Raw genomic sequence first — 21,730 nt, forward strand, 5'->3', positions numbered from 1 at the left:
CTGTTTTAAATTTATCACAACACCTGTCAAGAGAACGCAAACACCGAGGTATTCTTATCACAAATTTCAGAGTGCATAATGGCAAGACCACTATAAGCAAACATCACTATCTGTAAAGTACTGCTCCGCTTCTAAGGAACTCTAGAAGCCGTCTAAACCATTCATTATGTCCAGCAACGTTTACTGAACGGATTTCACAATACATGTTTATGATTACGTGACTGCGGTTTTTCGGTTGTGTTATCTTGTCACGATAGCTTTATTTCATAAGCTGCATTATGGTTTCTTAGTATTGCTGCTTTAAAATGCCGTTAGTACTGTATATTCAGGCTAGATAACTATTTTAGCGGCTTTTGCTACTGGTAGATGAAACCCACTATGAAGGGAGCAATGAATCTGGGCACCATTTTGCCCAAGGAATTTATATTGCGCTGAACGGCAAGCAGATTTATACCTGGTATGTATCTGCTAAAGAAAATTGTGAAGAACAGCGGGTTCCAAAATGACAATGCAGCTGGAGGGATTGCCCCCCAAGGCAGTTTCGAAATAGTTGGTTATGAGGACGCAGCGGAACGGATTTACGATGACGATACAACGGAAACAAACGACAACGACGATGCAGCCGAAGTCATGGGAAGAAATATGCAGTACCGTTACTCAAATGTTGACTATATTGGACGGGGATCGTTTGGCGTTGTGTATAAAGCCAAAGTAACAAAACGTGGCAGTTATACCGGAGAGCAGATTATCGCTGTCAAAGTGATACACGCTTACAACCACTCTACGGATGCGGAGGAAAAAGAACGTTGGACGAATGCCTTGACAAGACTGAGGAGGCTCACTGAACTATCTCACAAGCATCTCGTGGTTTATCACAAAGTTTCCATCACCCCTGCTTCCGGTGGAGTGATTGCCGAGCTGGTTATGGATTACTACAAAGGTGATCTAAATTTGAATTTTTTTATGAACTTAAAAGGGTAGTAATTTCAAAGGGGGCATTTACTTTTTAAGTTCTTAGCCTTCTACTGACCTTTTACACACACACTTTTTTAGGTGACCTTGCTTCGTTCCTGAAGGACACAAAGGAGAATGAAGACCTTCGAAACAGCTTCAATTATAGAAAGGTTATAAAATTCACCATATATATAGCTCGTGGATTGGAGTACCTGCATCGGAATGGCATAATTCATGGAGATCTGAAGCCCGAAAACATCCTTGTACAAATCGCAGAAGGTGGCCGTGAAAAGCTTCGAATCGGCGATTTGGACGACTTAATACAAATGCACCAAAGCCACACTTGTTCCGAAGATTTTTTGAAAATTCGTGGCACAACACGGTATATGTCACCGGAAATGCTAATTAAATTTATCAAAACAGCAGAGTCATTACCACCAGGAAGGAAGACGGATATCTGGAGTTTGGGCTGCATAATTCTGGAAATGGCCGAATGCTCTAAAAATGTATCCAAAAAGCAACTCGTAATGGACGCGAACGTTGTAGATGGAGGAAGCGAAATAAGTGAAACCCAGTACGCTACGCTGATCATCGACGGTTACGTGCCGTTTGTGGATGGCGCCATTGAAGAAAACCTGGGGCGTGTCATCCAGCAGTGCCTGCGTCGAACAGTTGGAGAGAGAATATGCGTAGACGCACTGCTGAGTGTCTTTAAGATTCAAAAGAAACAAGTTATACTATTTTTTCCACACCCCGGCCACATCGATCAGGTGTTGATATTTAATCCTTCGACCAGTTCCTTTACTGTTCGGGAAGTGCTTGGGTCACCAGCAGCCCTATGGGGACCATATGCCGTGTTAGCCGGTCCAAAATCAGAGGTGATATTCGTACAGCGAGTAAAAACTCGTGCGGGTAGCGCAAATAATGTGTTCCACTTCTGGAATCTGATGGAAGGGAGATGGCGTGAGATTACGCCTTCCAGGCAGTCATCATTCAGTGAAGCGATTGTAGTGAAGCACCGGGTTTACCTTCGGAATAAAATGAAATTCTTTGCGGAAATGGACGCTTTTACTGGTCGGATTGCTTCCCTGAAGACACCTCGAAAAGCTTATCAGTATGCAAAAATATTTTTGTCAGTTTTATTTTTTAAATTCTAACAAGAATTTTCAGTTGCAGTCTTGATCCAAGTGCAGTGGCAAAATGTGGCAAATATATATTCTATGTCACATGGGACTGCTTGCTGCGATACAATACGGAGAACCACGAATGGCGGTCCTTGCCGAATTTGCCAGAGAAGCGATGGGACTTTGCAGTGGCGGTCGTTAATGGATACATGTACGTTATCGGCGGCAAGGTACCTGATTCTGTAGGCGGCGACACAGACCGTATCGCAACAGCTGATTGCATTCGTTTGAATCTGGATGCTCCTGATCCTACTTGGGAAAACATGTCGCTGCTTGCGCAACCCCGATACTGGCATGCGGCTTGCGTTGTCCAGGATAGGATATATGTCTGCGGTGGTAGACATGCTGCAGAACAGCACGCACTTGCAATAGAGTTTTATGATACCAATAACGACGCAGAATGGTCGATCGTAAGCTTGCTGGAGAAAGATGAACAAATGATATCTAATTTCGCAGCAAATATTAAGCCCGGGGATCCGTGGTATGGAGTATTGAGCGCGTTGACTGTTGATTTGGAAAGTGAGATTGTCATAAACATTTCTGTTTGAAGTTACTAAGTTTGTAACCAAGCAGCGTATTTCAGAAATGTCTTGAGGTCGGTTCTTGCGAGAACGCATTCGCCGAGGCATCGGTTGCACAGCAGTCGCATCACAAAAATCATTTTGCATAAATTACTGGAGTTTTATAACTTAGTTTATGTATAATGTCTGTTTCCCGAAGCAGACAGCGATAAATAAAGTTCTGTATCGCATATACAGAGTATACTTACTTTCGCAATGCTTTAGCGTTTCGGTTGTATTATGTAGAATCGAATTCGTAAATAATAGTTTAGAGAGAAAATTGGCGAACACCTTGTCTCGTTACTTTGTCAGCAGGCATTTTGCCGCCGGCATTACGGGTATTACGACATTGCGGGTATGTATGTAAGACAGTTGCACATGCCATGCATGTGATACGAAAATGGAAAGACCGAAAGTCTTGAAGTACTTGTACGTGTAACATGTCTACCGCGCATTTAGTACGCGCTTCTAGCATTTCGATATTATGCCATTGTGGTCCACATCAGTCATCACCGATTTGACACTGCTGAGAGCTCCCGTGCTGGACGACGCGATGGCTCCTACTCCTAGAGTAGGTTCACTGAGAAAACAGCAATAATGAATCACTTTATAATTAATTTGACAATAACTATGCGTAAAGTACGGTGAGCCGGTTAAGGAAGTATTTGCAGGATTACGTACACTAGTTGCGCTACAACACTGGGATCGAAACCGCCGCCCGTTGCCCATACGCTCCCGGGCCTCGGCCACCATAAAAAACTGAAAGAATTCGTCCTGTGTCAGAGTTTCTTACCGTATCAATATGGTTATATGGATACCATGAAACTTTCGTCAATTTTTTCAGGTTGTGTACTTTGTTACGTTTACTGTTCTGTTTTCGAAATGAACGGATACCGAAGCAGAGTGAAGTTCTCATAAACTGAAACGAATTTAACAATTAGCAGCCTCTCATGTGCATTGCTATTTCAGTCGGCAGTACAAATATTGATTACTTTGTATGTGATTTATCGTAACTGTGTTCTCCGCGTAGGACCCTACTCTGTAGTTAAAATGTTTTGTTTCAGTTTACACAAAAAAAATGTTACAAGATAACAGATGCTAACATATAAGTAAAGCCGTCAACAGTATAATCCTGACTCTGAGGAGGAATTTCTTGACTCTGAAGAGGAATAAACTTACCTGTATGTCTTATATGTACCTGTGTCCTGCACAATACTCGTAATTTTGATTAATGCAGCATTCTGTTGGCTATCAGCATGTGCAGCGACGGCCGCGTAAACTTTCCTACCGGTGCCGGTACTTCTCTTTCTGTAGCGTTAGCTCTTGTACTTTGTTCTATGGTTCTATGTAAAATAAGCTAGGCTTTCGGAACAAATGTTTTCAGATGACAGAATGCCGGAAACAGTTCCCAAATATATGCAAATATTATGAAATACTGTAGCTGTGCGTGAAAACCAGCACGAACATCTCAGTTGGAATCTCTGAGGCTCACCCATAATGTCACCAACATTACATTATTACTGTAATTCATCTTCCCCACATAATGTTTCACGTCAAATTTATAAAACAAGAACATAAATTTAAACCGAGAAGTTGTGGATGCACTACACCAAGTAGAAAATGTCACCAACACGGGAGCAGAACGATAGATCAGTTTATGTCATTTACTGTATCTCCTTCCCCGTCTCGTGTTCCACACCCACACGCACACACTCATCTCATTCGCGGGCCCCACAGGAAGCAGTGTAGCGTCAAGCCCGCTTCAGTTTCATCTTGACAGAGCTTCCGCCCACGATGTCTTCCGAAAGTCGGCACTCATGCAGCTGCCAGCGGTCCGCATCGGGGTCGTACACTTCGATGCTGGCGTCGTCAGCATCGCGGATTCGGCGATCCCACGAAGCGTTCCCACCCAGGACGTACAACTTCCCCTGCAGACACGCACAGGCTGGCTCATTGCGCGGATGGACCAGATCGCCTGTCGATGCCAAAAACAACAAGCGCAATTAAGAACCGTCATTCCCATTACCATGCCCATGTGCAGCCGTCGGCTTAATGAGCTGCACACGAGCCAAGACCGGACTTCACCGGGCTCGACAAGTGAGAGCGAAGATAGCCGCAAGACGGGCCATTGACGGCTGATGTAGCCTAGCCGTATGTACATCCACTGACGGCACCAAGAAAACACAAACTGTGTGATGTCGAAAAATCCGACGTATGGGCATACTATACGATAGGGTTCAACATCTGGACAGTATGGCCAACCACGCTTGGGCGTAACATTTTGACCTGCAGTTTTATGCCTTGAAAATGTATTTTTTTCGGCAGCTGCGGAACTGCAAGTCAAAATGTAACTCATATGGAGGGTTTTTCCAAGTTCGCTTGCTAATAGTTGTATGTAACGCGTGCAAAGTGTAGCTGCGTAGGGTAGCGGGCCGTGGTATGGAGCGTAGCGTAACCCATGAATTTGTATTTCTAGCCGCTGTATCTTTACGCAGAGAATAGATAACTACTGGGCTTGTATGCGTCTGGTCTATGACAGTGTGGCAGTCCAGCTCTCGGCGTCACGCGTGCAGAGTCGGTTCTGGTACAGTACAACTAAGGCCTCGTCCCGATTTCGAAGCGAATCTCGCTATGGTACGGTTGCTCAACCGCACGAGGTGCTGTATGCAGTGGCCACGCCTACAGATACAGTACGCGAAGCCACCTCGCGAGGTGGAGTTGCTGTATCTCAACGAGATTCGCTTTGAATTCGGGACGAGGCCTAAGATACTAAGCTCCTGCCTTCTTTCAGCCATTGATTGGTGGCGGGATTGTAGGCCTCCACGCGCACACAGCCTTCCATTTCACCGGCTTCCAGGCCTGCCGTGCTTCCCCTTCGCAATACACCGCCAGACTTAAGGAAAATGGCCCGGTACATAGGGCCCAAGATGGTATACGTACACTAAAACTTACGCTTGCAGCGCACTCCGAATGACTTTTTTGTAATACTTTATGTCATTGTAAAGCTAAATGATTTGTTTACATTGTTCTGAAAACCGTTTGCGCGCGCAACATCCGGTCGCCGAGATATGGTGAAACAAAATGGGGAAAAAGTTTAAATGCATTGTCGTGCACCAAACGTCTGGTTACCACCCGATCTTCTTGAAACGTTGCTGTAAAAGACACATGGCCGTAAAGTCGAAAGTGAACCAATATCAGAATTACAGCATCTTTTTCCGATTTTAAAATGAATTTCAAAAATTTTGAAATTTGTTTTAAAATTATGGGAAGCGTTAAGAACCTGAAAATGGTTCACTTTCGACCTTATGGTGATGTGTCTTTTACAGCAAAGTTTCAATTGAAGATCGGATAATAACCAGACTTTTGGTACACGACAATGCATTTAAACTTTTTGTCCATTTTGTTTCGCCATATCTCGGTAACCGGATGTTGCGCGCGCAAACGGTTTTCAGAACAATGCAAACAAATCATTTAGCTTTGCAAAGACATAAAGTATTACAAAAAAGTAATTCGGAGTGCGCGCAAGCGAAAGTTTTAGTGTATGTATACCATTTTGGACGCTATGTACCGGGCCATTTTCCTATGACTATGCTGTAGGCACTCTTGTCCATAGCACTCATACCGACACAGTCATACTCATACCCACTACGTAAATCAGTCCGTCGGGCGCCACACACGCAGCGCAATTGTAGCGGGCGCTGGGCGTAATCGTGCAACCGGCTCCAGGCGTTGGCGGCTGGATCGTAGGCAAAGGCACCATTGCTAACGTGTCCATCTTCCGTTTCTCCACCGAACGCATACAACAGCCCGCCATACGCCACCATCACCAAATTCATCAGACCGACGGGTAGTGGGGCCACCGCACTCCATGAATTACTCTTCGGGACATATGCTTCGACGGACGACAGTACTGGCACCGGAACTGGCATTTGCCCATAGCCACCGGCCACGAAAACGCGACCATCAAGGACAGCCGCAGCTTCGCTGCTGCGCACTGTCTGCATGGCGGCCAGTGCCATCGGTGGTCCGCTCAGGCGCGTGTAGCTGTGGTCGCGCTGGACCGCTTCCACTCCTTGTATGGAGATCAACATCATCCGGCCATCGTCCAGCATCGCGACGTTGGGATACTCACCGAGCGGCGGCTGATCGGTCAGGCGCCACACTGCCGGGATCGACGGACTGAAGACCTGCACCGCACTAGCCTCCCAATTGTCTTCCCAGTTCTCCACGCAGACGAGCACTTCCTGCGCCCCTACCACCAACACAACACGATCAATGGATTCTCATTGTCCGCGATAAACTGCATGAGACGTGCAAGCGACAACATGAACAACAATCACTCTCCGATTAATCACAACACGATTAATGGATGCAAGCGACAACATGAACAACAATCACTTTACTTCGAGATATCATCCGTAAATTTGCGAACCCACAAAACACGAATCGTAGTTACCACTGTACAGGGATTATCTCCCACTAACCATATGCATGCCGCGGGGTGGTGTTTTGCACTGTCCCACCGGCTATCCCCGTCGTCGCACTGGCCAAGGCCGCCGCGTACTGCAGTCGGCACGGACAGTCTGCAGGACCGCGGACACGTGCAGCAGCCGTCTGGGACGGTCATAATCCAGCCAGCGCCGCACCGCCTCCCACACTTCATCCTCACAGTACACCCCCACATCATCCGACCCAATCAGCGCAGTGAGCTGCAACACAAACACGGGTGTTACAGGCACTATGCTGACCCGCCATTCACATAAATTCGTCGACCGCCTAGTTTCTTTGCGTTTCTTCGAACAGCTTAAGTTCTTCTTTGCGGCCGCCCTGGTGGCGGTCGGTACACATGATAGTCGACACAGTGTTCAATGAGCGTGATTGTGCTCTACACATGTGGCACATGTACAGTAAATAAAAAAAAAACAAGCATCAAATTAATAACTAGCAAAAATAATGATAACTGATAAATAATAACTAGTGCAGTAGCAGCTAATAATAATAACTGATAACTAGCAACTAATGCATACTAATAATAACGATTAATAAACACAAATAATAATAAATACAGTAATTACTGTATCGCCCTATCAGTCCGGCTTGCGTACCTGTTCCGCCTCGATCTGCAGAAAGTCCTCGCTCTGCGCTAGGCGCAAAAAGTGTGGATGGATGAAGGCTTAGGGCTAGGGCGGCGTCGAGCAGGCGAGGATGGTGGTGCTGCGCCGCCAGAGCGTGGACGGCCAGGCAGGTGGACAAGCTCAGCTTCTGCTCCACGTACTCCCAGCATATCCCCGCCACGGCGTCCATCTGCAGAAATTGCGCCGCAACCAAGAGAGACTCCATGTTCTCCTCACTAATGCGCAGATCCAGCGTGTAGGCGAACTGCACTAGTCTGCGGAATGTGATCAGTATTGTGCAGTTTACACTGGGAAATGCTTGTAAGTTGTAACACAACTTAAGCCAACACGATTTACCAGTGGCGTAACAGCTCAGCGATTTGCGGCCACGCCAAACACGTACTCGTTCAGTGTGCGACTGTCGATGCTCTTCAGCTGCAGATCGCGCTGCGAGGACTCTTTCCAGTCGTGCGTGAAGAGCGAACGAAAGTATCCACTGTGGACGGTGAGGACGTTGCGATGGCAGGGGATACCAAGCGCCGTTTCTTCGCTACCCTTCAGCACCACATCGCATAGGGTTCCTGTTGACTGCAGTTCATGCAGTCTACGCAGGAATTCGTCGGCCAAACAACCATGACTGTGAGGAGGCGAATCTGCAGAACAAACAGGCTTCGACATGCTGATACAGTGGAGAGCGTTCTCTGAACGATTATAAAATGTCTCTTCAGCGTTTATAATAATATAAATACAAACTCGCACTAAAAGCTATGTAAAAAGTGAAGTAAAGGGAGATCCCAGAATCTATATTCTAGATGCGGGAAAGGGAGCTGCAACGCAGCAACTGAGCAAGTTAGCAATCTGCACTCGGCAGAGGCAAAAACCGTAACCGCCGCCCTGAGAGCCTCGTCGAGCACAGACAATTGTACCGAACATTCCGCTTTAGATTTTCCGAATATTGGTTCACTCTTTATCTGTCTCTTTAAAGCGGAGATGTCATGACCGCATTTTTCGTTTGAGATAATAATCAGACTTATTATTCCCCGTTCCCGTGATAAACGCCCCGTGCGGATTCATGCGACCCTTCTCGACACCCACGAAAAAACAAAGGCCCAAGGCGGTTGAGTGAAATCAATAGGGACGCACACGGCGTATGGTATGCTGGATCAGGGTCGTTCCACGTTGTGTTTGCCCTGCAGCAAAGAATAGTTAACCAATGTTTAATTTCCCGAATACTGTATGCAGAACGTAATTACTGTACATATTGCGCACGCGGTATCTTTATTTGTGTCTTCAATCACTTTTCAATATAATTTCATACTTTAACGTTTTCGCATTCCGGGATAATATGGATTCGCATACCAGACACCAGAGAAACGGTATTCTCAGTGCTACTCCGCATTAGGAAACAGAAAGAAAGCAAAAGCAGCTTCGGAAAGCGTTATTGAAGCTCTTAATTGTACATGTAAGTATGTAACCTGAGACGATCCCGTAGAACTTAAATTAGGTCACTCTGACCGCCCACAGGAGCAGCTACGTAACTCGCGAGCATGCTTTTTGCTATCACGTGAGCAGGAGCCAGCATGCATGCTACCTCGCGCAAGCAGACCAGTACGTACAAGGAAGTGGCGAGCCTCCACAACAGTAGCTGATTTTGAAATTTGCAGACCAAGGTAAACAAAACTGTTTTTGTATAGTTCTTTCGCAAATGCTCAAGGTGATGAAATAGCGTTGATGTTAGGACGTAGCCGTGCACACTCAGCACACGTTTCAGGTTGAGTGCTCTTGGTTAATGATCACCTAATTCTCTTCACCGTCTTTCAAGCACTCCCGAACACACAAAATCTCGTACAAGATCCCGAAATGTAAGACGGGATAGCTTTGATCCGTAAGAACATTTCGAAATCCTTCGGTTTATTAATTATTGTGCATTCTGCATCACATATACAGTAGAAAGACGAACGCTGCGAAGACCACATCATGGCAAACGCGTCCAGGTAAGTTGACTTCAACTTTACCTTGTAATGCGCCACCAAGTTCCTGCTTTCGTGCTAAATTTTGAGCTTGCGTCCTATCGTGGTAACTACTTTCAGAACCCCGGAAAGCGCGTGGTGCGGTGAAGTTGCAGTTCCTGAAGCATCCGCCAAAAACTCTGTAAGTGTCGGATTTTCTATCATCACCGGTTACCATGGTCGACTGACGTTTTCACTTGGTCTTTGCAAATATTTCATCTAATTTCATCTGTAACTCTCAAACTACATAAAAGCGTTTTATGTGTCCCACTAGCATACATAAGACAAGCATTTTAAAACATTTTTGCGACTTTTGCGAATTAAACAATACTGCAACGATTCTGCAATGAGAGTTTACTAAATGCTGCGGTGCGTTTCCAGGAGAAGAACCAATACGGTTCTCAACGTCAGAAGGAAACGGAACTGACCGCAAAACTTCACGATTTAACTGTGCTGCGTACTGAGTCACCTGCGCGTAGACCTCCGACGTGTGGATTCCCCAAAGAAAACGTTTCTCCTGGTTTGTCGCCGGCTGATCCAGTATGGGAGATGCTTGACCCAACCCCAGACATTCATGCATTGTTAAGAAAATTCAATGCGGACTACTTTGAGAATACTCTCGGAAAAGTGAAAGTGAGATGGACCAATAAACTGAAGTCGTAAGTTTTCAATCAGACAAACCAACTGTTACGTTGACTGTTGAGTGCATTACTGCAGTTGTGGTGGCTTGATTAGGTTAGACAATAGGTAGAGTCTGTACGGAATAACAGCGCTTGCTACGTTGAAACTGCTCTGCAAACGGACACGCGCAAAGCACACGTTGTAAACGCACTTTTTCTGCACACAATCTGTGGCCTACTTGCTCGAGCCGCTACAGTGTCAACCTTAGAATCTACACAACTTCCGCAAATCAAAAACTCGCCATCTGATACGAATACCCAAAGCCTACGCTAGACCATTCTGAACATAACAATCACAGACTTAATTATTCAGTATCTGCATTTTACTTTGCTTTCGTATTAAATTTCGGAATCATTGCAGGGATGCTGGCAATTTCCGGAAACCAGATTGCATGATAAGGCTCAGCTTACCACTACTGAAGTTCCGTCCGCGTAATGATCTCGTTGCTACTTTGCTGCACGAGATGATTCATGCTTACCTTTTCGTAACCAACAAGGATGATGGTCATGGTGACAATTTCCTCGAGGAGATGTCGCGCGTTAACCAGCTATCCGGCGCTAACATCACGGTCGAGCACTCTTACCATGACGAAGTGGAATACCACTTGCAGCATATATGGCGCTGCAATGGTCCTTGCCGGCTTGTCAAGCCACATTTTGGGTATTTTCGGCGTGCACGCAATCTGCCCCCTGGTCCGACTGAAGACTGGTGGGCCGCTCATGTTAGAAAATGTAGCGGAGCGTTCATCAAGATCAAAGAGCCCAAAGGGTTTGCAAGCAGAAAACGAAAAACTCCAGATGACGATGATTATAACAAGTATCATGAGTCCTGCGGAGAGTTGGGACCTCCGCCAGCTAAACTTTTGTTCAGAGGACCACCGAGAGTTTTAGTTACTCCGCCTTGCAGTATCCCATTGAGTGAGCCGTACCCAAGCGATTTAGAACCACCAGGGGATGAACTGGAAGTGCCGGCACCACCTGCAGATCCTTCGCCGCTTGGTAAGTTTAATTATCCGCCGTTTGGTTGATGGAAATTCGTGGCTCGTCTCTAAATCACACACCATGAAGTCGAGTTAGTATTTTGGCAAACAAATCTTATTCATCTTAGGGTTTCTTATATGCTTCAGGCTTCCTTAGATTGTAGTTTTCTTAGGCTTTTTTGCTTTCTTAGTTTTCGTCGCCTTGAACGACGTGCTAGGGAGGCGGCCAGAGGATGCACCATGGCTTCCGTGTTGCATTCGTTGCAGAATCATGTCTCTCTGGCTTCAAGTATGTGAAATGAAATTGTTTTTACAGGCTTACCACCGGCCAGTGTCCCTGCCTTGGCTGCTTGTATACCACCGCAGATTAGCCTACCGGAATGCAGCCCTCCATTTCCTAGTTTTTCGGAATATGAATCACCACCGTCGGCTGCTCCCATATATGGGCCAACCCCGTCCGGTGTTCCTGTATATGGGCCATGTCCGCCCAACCCCATCAAACCGGTATACGGGCCGCCGGCTGTTCTTTTTTATGGACCACCATTGTACGCTTCGCCAGGGTATGGACCACCGCCGTATGGCGTGCCAAGCATGCCGCGATATTGGCCTCCACTGTATTATGGGCCACACTTTTCCGGCCAGCTGGGATACGGACCACCGCCGTACGGTCTACCCGGATATGGACGCCCAACGGACTGTGATTTGGTGTATGGGTCAGTTCCGTCGAGTTTTCCTGTTTACGGGTCAAGACCGCCCAATCAGCCGGTATATGCACCACCATTTTCGGGTGTCCCGGGATATGGACCACAACCGTCGGCTGTTCCTGGCCCTGGGTATGGGTATCCACCGTACGGGTGGCCAGTATATGGATCTTCACAGTCGAGTGTCGCAGTGTACGGGTCACCATCGTCCGGTATGCCAGTCTGTGGGTCATCGTCGCCGGTTGCCCCGGTTTATGGGACATCACGTGCCGGTATGTCCGTATACGGGACACCATCGTATGGCATGCCAGTACATGTACAACCGCAACTCAATGCCCCGCAGCAAGGCTTGGCTTTGTCCGGTATGCCGGCTTATAGAACGCCAGCGTACAGTTTTCCGGTGTTTGGGCCACCAACACGCACGCCAGTATGCATATCTGGAGGATCTCCGGAAATTGTAGCAACCTCGCCACCCCGGTCTCCATTGTTTGAACCATATTTTGAGGAATGCGAATCGGGATCGTATGACTTCCTGTCAACTGGACCAGACTACGCTCTGTAATCGCTAGGCTTTTATTAACCGTTATTTGTCTTAAGTATTTGGTCAAGATCATGGAGTTGTATGATACCCACCCTTTTATTGTCAGTCGCTTCTGCTACGGCTTTATTTGACTCGCAATGGGATTGAGGAGGTCGGAAAGTCGGTGGTACATAATTTAGATAGTAGAGTCTTTGTTTCGCTTTCGCAAAATCTGGATGACTGTCGATGTGGCTAAGCGCTTGTTAAGAGTTTTCTTCTTTTTTGACTGTTAAGGATCGTGGAATTGTCTGTGATTTACAATGTAGGACAAAATGGTCGCATAGCCCCATACCCAGCATTCTGTACGCAAGCGGTGCAGTGCACTTGTACGAAACGGATATTTTGAACTCAGTCGTACAGTGTACTGCACTGCATTCGTACTGAATGTGGAGATGTTGGGTATGCGACCATTTTGTCCTAAGCTGTAATTCTTTTGTGTTTACAGGTTTTTGCACAATTGCGTTCAACCTTCTCTCTTTTCTTACTTTCGGCTGACTGTTCATTTGGAAAGTGAGATGGTAATAGGCATCCCTGGCTGACCCGACTTTGGCACATAATGATTCCTTTCGGAAATAGCTCGAAGAATCTTGTGGTCTTAATAAATGCTTATGGGCCGAACGAGTGCCTTCCCTGCTGGCCTGGGCTTCGGCAAGAGAAGTCCGTCAGTAAAGTAGCAAAAGGAAATATTTATTTTTCTATAAACTTCAGCTGCACTCAGCCTGAGTGCAGCTGCTGCAGTACCACTCTTACATAGGGAAAAGGCAAGCCCGGAGTGGCAAAATTTATCATTAAGCGTCGGTTACGAAAAAACAAATGCCGACAATTCATTGGCGAAAGCTTAAAGAACTTTTTTTTTGCATAACATGTTTTTCAGTAAAGTCTTGTCGATGTATTCGTATTTGGTAACCGTAACTAACGAAATTTTAGAAGCGAAAAAATCTAACAATAAGCGATTGTTAAACACGTGTTCACAGTGCAACGGCCAACCGTTCGGGATACCGAAATCAATAGATTGCAGGTAATAAAAGAAGTCAGTCCAGGTAATAATGGGCAAGAATGGCCAGCTGAAGATTACCGAAGGGAACATTGTCAAAGTTGCGCAAGTCCCAGTTATTCCACGCTTCCGCTTCCTCAGCATCTCCGCATTCCAGTACTCCATACCTACAACATTCGACATGGTGGAGTGCAAACATGCAAACGAAATTCTCACTGTCATAGAGCAGGCTAAATAGTAGGCTTTGATCATAATATTCGATTCCAACAGGAAAGATGGGACTTACAGTTCAAGTAGTCGGCGCAAACCAGTCCAACGATTTCCGGGATAAGGGACACTCCGCAACCAGCGGTTGTACAGTTTTTTGACCCGTTTCTTTGTCATTGTGTCCACGGGTGGACAGTATGCTTCTAGTGCTCGCTTGAAGCATTTAATGTTTTCTTTCTTATCGTCGCCAGTAAGGTCCATGACAGAAATCACGTACATCAAGTGACACATAGCGTAATTCTTGACATTACGCATAGGATACGGGTAGGGCGGTAAAATGCAAATCGAAAAATCCATTACGAGGTGCTGAATGCGCAGACGCCGGCAAATCCGTTTTAGGGGCAGCAGCTGGAAAAATATTTTCCCGTGGATCGGGTCGTCAGGATCGAGGACGCTCGGCGGAGAGCCTTCCAGCGGCATCCGGCAGTGTCTGACGCAGATGACAGAGATATCGGTCTGTTTTAAGCTGAGCAATTTCGTGATGCACGAAACCGACGTCGTTAGGGATTCGGTGCGGTGATCCATATGCAACAGCGCAACGGCTTTGGTTCGTTGGGTAATTACACGGTTTAATAAAAACGCAACACGGTATCCCTCGGTTCCGGGAAGACCTGGCAGGCTGCCACTGATCTGAGTGAAACCAATAGTCACATATGCGGCGGATGCTGGATCAGGGAGAAGGTTATTCCACAATGTGTTTACTCTGCAATAAAGATAAGGCACAAGCTCGTACAGTTTCTCGAATAATGTAGGCAGAACATAATTATTATGTATGTCCGCCCTCCGTAGGACGGTATCTTTACTTACTTTCCAATAGTTTTTTTTATTCTACAACGTTTTTCGAATTCCGGGCACTTTTACAATACGGATTCGCGTACCGGCCAGTCTCTGCTCTACAATAGGAAAGTTTCTAATTTTTTCTTAATCTCATGTTCTTAATCTTGGGTACAAGCTTGTATAAAATCATGTACAAATTCTACTATCATGTAATCAAAAAATATCATGTCATTGATATTGTGTAACAGCGGTAACACTGTAACAGCTGTCATGTGTAACAGCGGGTAGAATAACGCATCTTTGCTGTCCGGTACGCGAGTCCATAATCATATTTTGAAAATGCCCGCAGTGCGAGTAACGCAAAAGTACAATATTAATATTTAGCTTAACCGACACCTACCCTTTTGCTATCGCCTGCGAATGGACATCCAGATATTGCAAAATGTTGGCCAAAACTTCATGCGGTATATTGTTAAGCGGTGGACAGTTATCTGCAATGTGACGCTCTTATAAGCACTTGATAATACGGACACGCATATTCTTCAAATTGTGCTATTTGGACCAGCGAACTTCATTTAATGATGGTAAATGTTATCAGTTCTTGCACTTCAAATACTGCTAAACAAGGTGGAGCTTATGAAACTGCCCTTGTCTTTACTGTAAAAGCATCAGCTTAATCGGCCGATGATTCCCGGCCCAAGCAATAGCACGTAAAACGTAACCCAGTATGGTCATGTCATACCCACAACGTCCTCACACAGAGACCGACTGCCAACTTCCGGTCCGTAACAGTACTTCAGCAAATAACTGCTTATTGCCAAAGAGATATCTTTAGTGGCTTCTGTTTTCCAGCATGCACCGTTGCACTCCTTTCTTCTCTTCTGACACGCAGGGTTACTTGTCTTCCAGAAGATATGAAAACACGGTATCCTCATTATTATGAGCGCCAACGCTCCTTCGGTCATGCGAATGAAAAGCTGGTCGTTATCGTATCTACTGGTGAAGTAATTGGCCTGTTTAAACAGAACGAAATGGTTCACATTTCACAGTGATCAGGAAGTGCATACTAGGCTGACCACATTGTTAGCCTACATGCGTATTCTGATTACAGTAGCCACGCGAGGAGATTGCACCACAGAGTCTGGTATACGGGAATCATCGCACACGCTGCAGCATATTCTACGTAGTACGCGGCGTGAGCGATGCCCGGCAGGGGGGTAGTCAGCAGCCGGAGGAGATAGCGATGCAATCTCGTTGCGCGGCTACGATGTTAGAAACACCGTCTTCTCACTGTCGCATATTAAGATTGCAGAAAAAATATATATAAAAGCATGGCAGTACTATACTATTAAGGCAGCAAAGCGAATTCGATTGCGCAATACTAAGGCAAGCCGCTTGTGTATACGTCACATACTTCTATTGGTGGTATGGTAAACGTATTTCGCATCGTGCAATAAAATCATCATGGTATAGCTCAAAAGAAAGCCCGAAAAATTTTACGTTTTCTGGTGCAAAATATTTTCAGAAAAAAAAAGCGAACTGAAGTTTTTAAAACGTTTCGAAAGCAAATCGAGTTAGCATACAAAGTCAATGCAACGGTCGGTCCAGACCACACGACCGTTGTAAGCAAAGTGCTTACACTCCCGAACCTTTCTGAAACCTCCAGTCAGCCCAAACTCCGCACAAACTATACATCAGAAATCTTAAAATTTTTTCCTCTATCTTCTAAGCTGTAGGTCACTCGTTTTAATCTTGAACAATCCTCAAAGCGCTTATCATAGCAACCTATGGAGCCCACGAGCCGTAAAGCATTGCGCTGGTGGATGGCTTGCCTTATCGTGACGTAGCACCGGAAGTAGGCGTGTCGCTTTTTTTGCCTTAATAGTATAGTACTGCCATGATAAAAGTCATCATAAAGGTATAATTACGTGTATGTGAAGGTTGCTGCGAGTGAGTGGGCCATCGCCATCTATCACTCAGCCGCGCAATCGGATATAGCCACGAACCGGATCTGAAACTGAAAGTGACGTACCCGCCAACCGTACGGACAAAGCCCATCGCGGAATGCCGCTTCCAGGAGACGCGTTATGTGGTATTCGTCAATGTTTTTCATAACGTCCATGTTGTCGACACGAACGACGACCTTTCGGACTCCGACTTCGGAGATTCTCCGTGGAAGATGCCCCGGCAGAATGTCTTGATTCGGCAGCGTTCTAGAGAGCTGCCAGTGATGTACCACCTGGAGCGGATCTTCTGGATCGTGCGTCGAACTTAAAGACACGCAGCAGAGATAATTCGTGTCATGCCAGCAACTGCGTAGCAGCTTGGCCGGACGGAAAATATACGGACCGTTGACTTCTTCGCGGAGAGCGACAAAAACATCTTTCGGTGGTGCGTTTTTCTCCACCCAGTCCCCTGATAAACAATTTCGATACACACGCTTGGCTGGCACCCACCAAGGCGGGATTTTAGCGCAGTCGAAATCTATAAAGGCTTGATCACCGTCGATGTCTTGCAAATAGCCCAAGTAGAAGTCATTCTCGACTAAATTCACGATGACCGTGTTGTTGATGTTAAACTGGCCGCTACGACGGCGCTTAATGCCCGAAAAAACTTTGTCAGACGCCGACATTTTTGCAGGCCAACAAACACGGTTTTATTACAGTAAGTTTTCAAGTAGACACCGCTGAGAGAGTCACCAATGTGGTATAAAAAATGTTAGTCATGAACAGTTGAGTCAACTTGTTAAAGTTAAAAAATTAACGATACGCAATCTCGTTGCCCCAAAAGAGACGCTTCTGTTTTGTATGGAAAAATCTCGGATCCGCATGTGCATCCGCTTTCGCAGATTGTGACGCGTAAGTTCACAACCACTTTGTACCTGTTTGTTACATAGTTGTATCCCTTCCGGCAGCGCGTTATGTTCGAATTCTATTGCAGAGATTGCAGTCGCTGTAAAGCTAATGGGTTTTACAATTAAATTACACAGAAGAAATTTACGTGCTGTTTTTTAAGTCTGAGAAAAATCCGTTTGTCCGTTTGTTTCTTCGCAAAGCGCTAGCCGTTAGGTCACCGGATGCACAAAGTAATGCTTATTAATTCCAGTTAATTCCATCTTTAATTAATTGTCATCTACACAGTGAGTTTGAATGGAAAATTTCCAAATGGACGATACACACCCCGATATTGTATTGGTCTATCGATGTCTGAGTCAGTCTAACACCTCTTTAGAGCCGACAGCGAAGGGCATTAGCTTTTTTTGGGCACTTTCTAACCAAAAACATAATCACGTATCGGCCCAATGAGGGGTTATAATTACGAGAATGGGCGAGTATTCTGGTGACCGACAGTTGGACCCCACGGGTTCGATATTAAACTTATAGTGTAAGTATATACGGGCACCGTGCATGTGTACATTTGGTGGCGGTCACGTTATGTACACGTAGTGTAATTCGGCTACCGTGCACTAGTGCATTTGGCTACCGAGTGGTCCGAGCGTATACGCATTTCGTGATGGTGACCGACGGGCACCGCATTTTTCTTAATCGCTGAACATAGAAGATACCATCAGTTTACAAATAACCGCTAATAAAAATAAGTGTAGCCGTTTACTAATAACCGCTAATTTTTTTATTTTGTTTGGACCTTTCATTCTGAACGTCATCAATGCAGGTTGCCGTTGAAGAAAGAAAGTCGCCAAAACGGTTATCTGAAGTTTGCTACAAAGGATAATTTGCATATGAGGGCGCTCAAAGATCAGGTCACGTCGATAATGAAGTACGACCTTTATTATGCCCAAATCTGAAATAACTGTAAGCCACGCGGCACAGCAGACACTGCGGATCCGCAAAGCTGTATCACGCATCAAGAAAGCGCCCCCGGAGGTGGGTTACACGGAAGCCCCATCTGATAACATAGCTCTTAAGTTCCAGAATAATGAACTTTCATGTTGGCATCAACTTTATTCTAAGCTTCCGTTTCCAATCGACTGCAATACGGTACTACACATGCGAGTAGTCAAACATTAATCACAAAACTGCTCAATGATACAATTTACATATGTGTATACATATAATTATGAAAGTTTAATCAAGCCACGATCGAACTGGGCCTATTCATTTACTCAGAGTAAAACCAAATCGGTAAACGGCTGCAGCAGCCCACTGGTGAACCTCGCTCACACGAATACCTCGCCCAGCGTCCATTAAACGCAGTTCAACGGGGCAACGCTACGTCCGTTCTCGGAACCATGGATGGAACCGATAATTTAAGAGAAATTTTGTTGTTGTGGTTAGCTCGGTTTTTGTAACAAAATTTGCAATGTGACTGGCTTGCGCTGATAAAAACAGGCAACAGCACAAAAAAAGCCTAACAGGAGGCCTCTGCTTGAGCTGTCGGACAGACATGCCGCATTCCGTGGCGTTATGAATTTATTTTGGAAATATGGACAATCTCATCAAAAGCATGAAGCATGGTCAACTCAGATATAGATGGGCAAGAACGAACTGCTGCAGGTTACCTAAACCTATACTGTCAAAATTTCTCAGATCCAAATTATTCCATGCTCTTGTTGCGTTCTTATCTCCACAAGCTTGCACTCCGTAGCTGCAGAAGATTGAATGCAGTTTATTTCAGCAAAGCTACAAGGGCTCATAAAAGTGATGGGGCTTAGCCGCTAAGGCAACATGCGACCATAATCTTTATTGGTGACCCGCCATTTCGTCGACGAAAATTCGTCGACCGTTACTTCGTCGAAAAGACAAGATGTCGACCCGTCACGGCGTCGAACTGACGTTTGGTTAAATCATCTCAGTTTTCTTAGTTTTCTTAGGTTTTCTTAGGTTTTTTAGATTCTTAGGGTTCTTAGTATAATTAGGTTTCTCAGGGATTTTAGATTCTTAGAGTTCTTAGTATTATTAGGTTCTTAGGGGTTTTAGCCGTCGCCCTCGTGACGTCCGACGTAGTGCGGTCGACGTTGTGTCGGTCGTCGAAGTGTTAGTCGACGAAATGTCGGTGAGCCAGTCTCACTGATTTTGTGGAACCAAAGGGCCTGCAAGCAATAGGCACTGCTCGGCACTTGACACTTACAACTCGAGTAAACCCCGTAGGCCGTCCCACTGGTCGTCCGGATACCGAACTGTACGGACCCAGTGAGCGTGCATTCCCTTTAAAAGTTCCGTGATAGTGTGGTCCACGGTTGGGCAGTGGCGCTCTAGCGCGCGTTTAAAACACCGCAGAGCGTCGACGTCGGCATTATTAAATTGCAGAGCGGGAATCATAATGAGCAGCGCCAACGGTTCCTTCCAGTTTGCCACATTTGGCATAAATCCCGCGCGCAGAGAATGAGGTATCTCCAACATGGAGAAATCAATCACTAACTGGCGTACCCTCAAACACCGGCAGATTTCTAGTAGGTGCAGGAGCGGCAAATACGTTTGGCTGAGATAAGGATCGCGCGATGTGTTTGGAGTAGATTCCAGCGCCATCCGGCAGTGTTTGACAAATATCGCGGAGAAGCATAGTTTTTTCAAAGTTAGGAAAAAAGTAAGACAATCGACCACCGCGGTCACGCAGTTCATCCGGTGATCTATATGGAGCAGCGATAAGACTTTGGTTTTCTGGGTGACTATGTGATGGAGGAGGTATGCGATACGGTAGCCCTCAGTTCCTCGATGCCCCGGCCGCTCTTCACTAAACCGCGTAAAGTCGATGGTAACGTACGTGGCCGATGCTGGATCGGATAGCAACTGATGACATAAGCTGTTTACCCTACAATAAAAAATGGGATCGAGATGAAACAGAATACTGTCCCACGGTGGTCTTCGAAATTTCGCGCTTGAATTGTACATAAGTATCCTGATTGCGACCGATATTCGAAATTTCCTTTACTCACCGTTTGGATGCCGCCTGCGAATGGACGTCCAAATGCAGGAGAATTTCAGTAAAGATTTCCGATGGTGTATTACATAGAAGCAGTTCATCATCCCCTAAAAACAAATCATTTTATGTCAGCGGTCAAGTAATGATTCTCCGACTCTTGGCTAGGTATCGATAGCCTTCCCCTTCGCCTTTAGAGCGCCTATGCCTTCCAAAAGATGCGCCTTCTCGTTGGCTTCCTAATGTTTTTTTTTATATTGTCCTTCCATATTTTCTCTACGTTTCCTTATGTTTCATTCTTATGTTATTTGATGTTTTCTTGGAGCTCTTTATGAAATTGTCATCGGAGATGCGGTTCTCGCTTCGCGTAGATTCGTGTGACTTACCAGGTTAGCTGTGCCACATTTAGATATTAGCTCATACTTTGCCGTTGCGGCAGGTCGGTAAGATAGATTATTACGGTAATTATTCCAATTTAATTGGTCTTTCCGTCCTGTGTGCTAAGTCACACCATTATTGCATGATTTTTAAAATTTATAATTGATTTTAAAATTTTTTAAATTCATGTTGAAATCTGGAAAAGATTTCAGTGTAAAAGTGATCCTCATACTTGTGCTTAATTGTACAAAGTTTAAAAAAAGTTCGGTACATAATGAGACTTTTGGTACAGCTGAATCCGTATAAACGTTTGGAAATTTCTGAGCTCCCAAACCGGATACTGGGCGCACAAATGGTTTTCACGCCCGTTGTATGCAAATTGTCTGGATACAGAATTTCATGCAACAATGCAAAAAAAAGGGTTTGTAAGTGGGCGAAGAAGAAAGTTTTTGTGAATGTACACGATTTTGGCACCATGTACCGGGTGACTTCCCTTCATTCTTACCTACGACCTGCAGATCAAATGCGAGCCCGCCATTTCTTGGCCCGTAACAGTACTGTTCAGTGTAGCTCTTCATGGCCAAGCAGAGTTTTTCGGCGGTATCGGTTTGCCAGCATTCCTCTTGGCATGCTTGATTGGTAGATTTTGGTCGCTGATGATAACACGCTATGTCC

The 21,730-nt window shown here is 45.6% G+C and overlaps 2 protein-coding genes across 3 annotated transcripts; one reads left to right on the top strand and one right to left on the bottom strand.

Moving 5' to 3' along the window:
• Nucleotides 1-200: 200 nt before the first annotated feature.
• LOC129590630 (serine/threonine-protein kinase Nek9-like) lies at nucleotides 201-2,891 on the top strand. 2 transcript variants are annotated; one of them, XM_055485962.1, is made up of 3 exons: nucleotides 201-940; nucleotides 1,054-2,068; nucleotides 2,131-2,891. In XM_055485962.1, the coding sequence occupies exons 1-3, from the start codon at nucleotides 460-462 to the stop codon at nucleotides 2,684-2,686; spliced, it is 2,052 nt and encodes a 683-aa protein (XP_055341937.1). In that variant the 5' UTR covers nucleotides 201-459; the 3' UTR covers nucleotides 2,687-2,891. The 2 variants fall into 2 exon arrangements, with proteins under 2 accessions (XP_055341937.1, XP_055341936.1); XM_055485961.1 differs by having other exon boundaries at nucleotides 204-940; nucleotides 2,125-2,891.
• A 1,558-nt stretch (nucleotides 2,892-4,449) lies between these two features.
• On the bottom strand, nucleotides 4,450-8,490 carry LOC129590654 (kelch-like protein diablo). The gene is made up of 6 exons (XM_055485989.1): nucleotides 8,216-8,490; nucleotides 7,880-8,087; nucleotides 7,226-7,407; nucleotides 7,131-7,156; nucleotides 6,267-6,950; nucleotides 4,450-4,673 (listed from the first exon to the last, which is right to left on the bottom strand). The coding sequence occupies exons 1-6, from the start codon at nucleotides 8,488-8,490 to the stop codon at nucleotides 4,450-4,452; spliced, it is 1,599 nt and encodes a 532-aa protein (XP_055341964.1).
• Nucleotides 8,491-21,730: the final 13,240 nt, after the last annotated feature.

Source organism: Paramacrobiotus metropolitanus, unplaced genomic scaffold, assembly GCF_019649055.1.
Source record: "Paramacrobiotus metropolitanus isolate TYO unplaced genomic scaffold, Prichtersi_v1.0 Parri_scaffold0000041, whole genome shotgun sequence".
Taxonomy (NCBI): domain Eukaryota; kingdom Metazoa; phylum Tardigrada; class Eutardigrada; order Parachela; family Macrobiotidae; genus Paramacrobiotus; species Paramacrobiotus metropolitanus.

Coding starts and splice junctions, on each gene's coding strand:
- LOC129590630 (XM_055485961.1), top strand. CDS start 460: ATGTATCTGCTAAAGAAAATTGTGAAGAACAGCGGGTTCCAAAATGAC. Junction 941..1,053: donor GGTTATGGATTACTACAAAG/GTGATCTAAATT, acceptor ACACTTTTTTAG/GTGACCTTGCTTCGTTCCTG. Junction 2,069..2,124: donor ACACCTCGAAAAGCTTATCA/GTATGCAAAAAT, acceptor AAGAATTTTCAG/TTGCAGTCTTGATCCAAGTG.
- LOC129590654 (XM_055485989.1), bottom strand. CDS start 8,490: ATGTCGAAGCCTGTTTGTTCTGCAGATTCGCCTCCTCACAGTCATGGT. Junction 7,408..7,879: donor GCCTGCTCGACGCCGCCCTA/GCCCTAAGCCTT, acceptor TTTGTGTTGCAG/CTCACTGCGCTGATTGGGTC. Junction 7,157..7,225: donor CCAGTGCGACGACGGGGATA/GCCGGTGGGACA, acceptor ATCCCTGTACAG/TGGTAACTACGATTCGTGTT.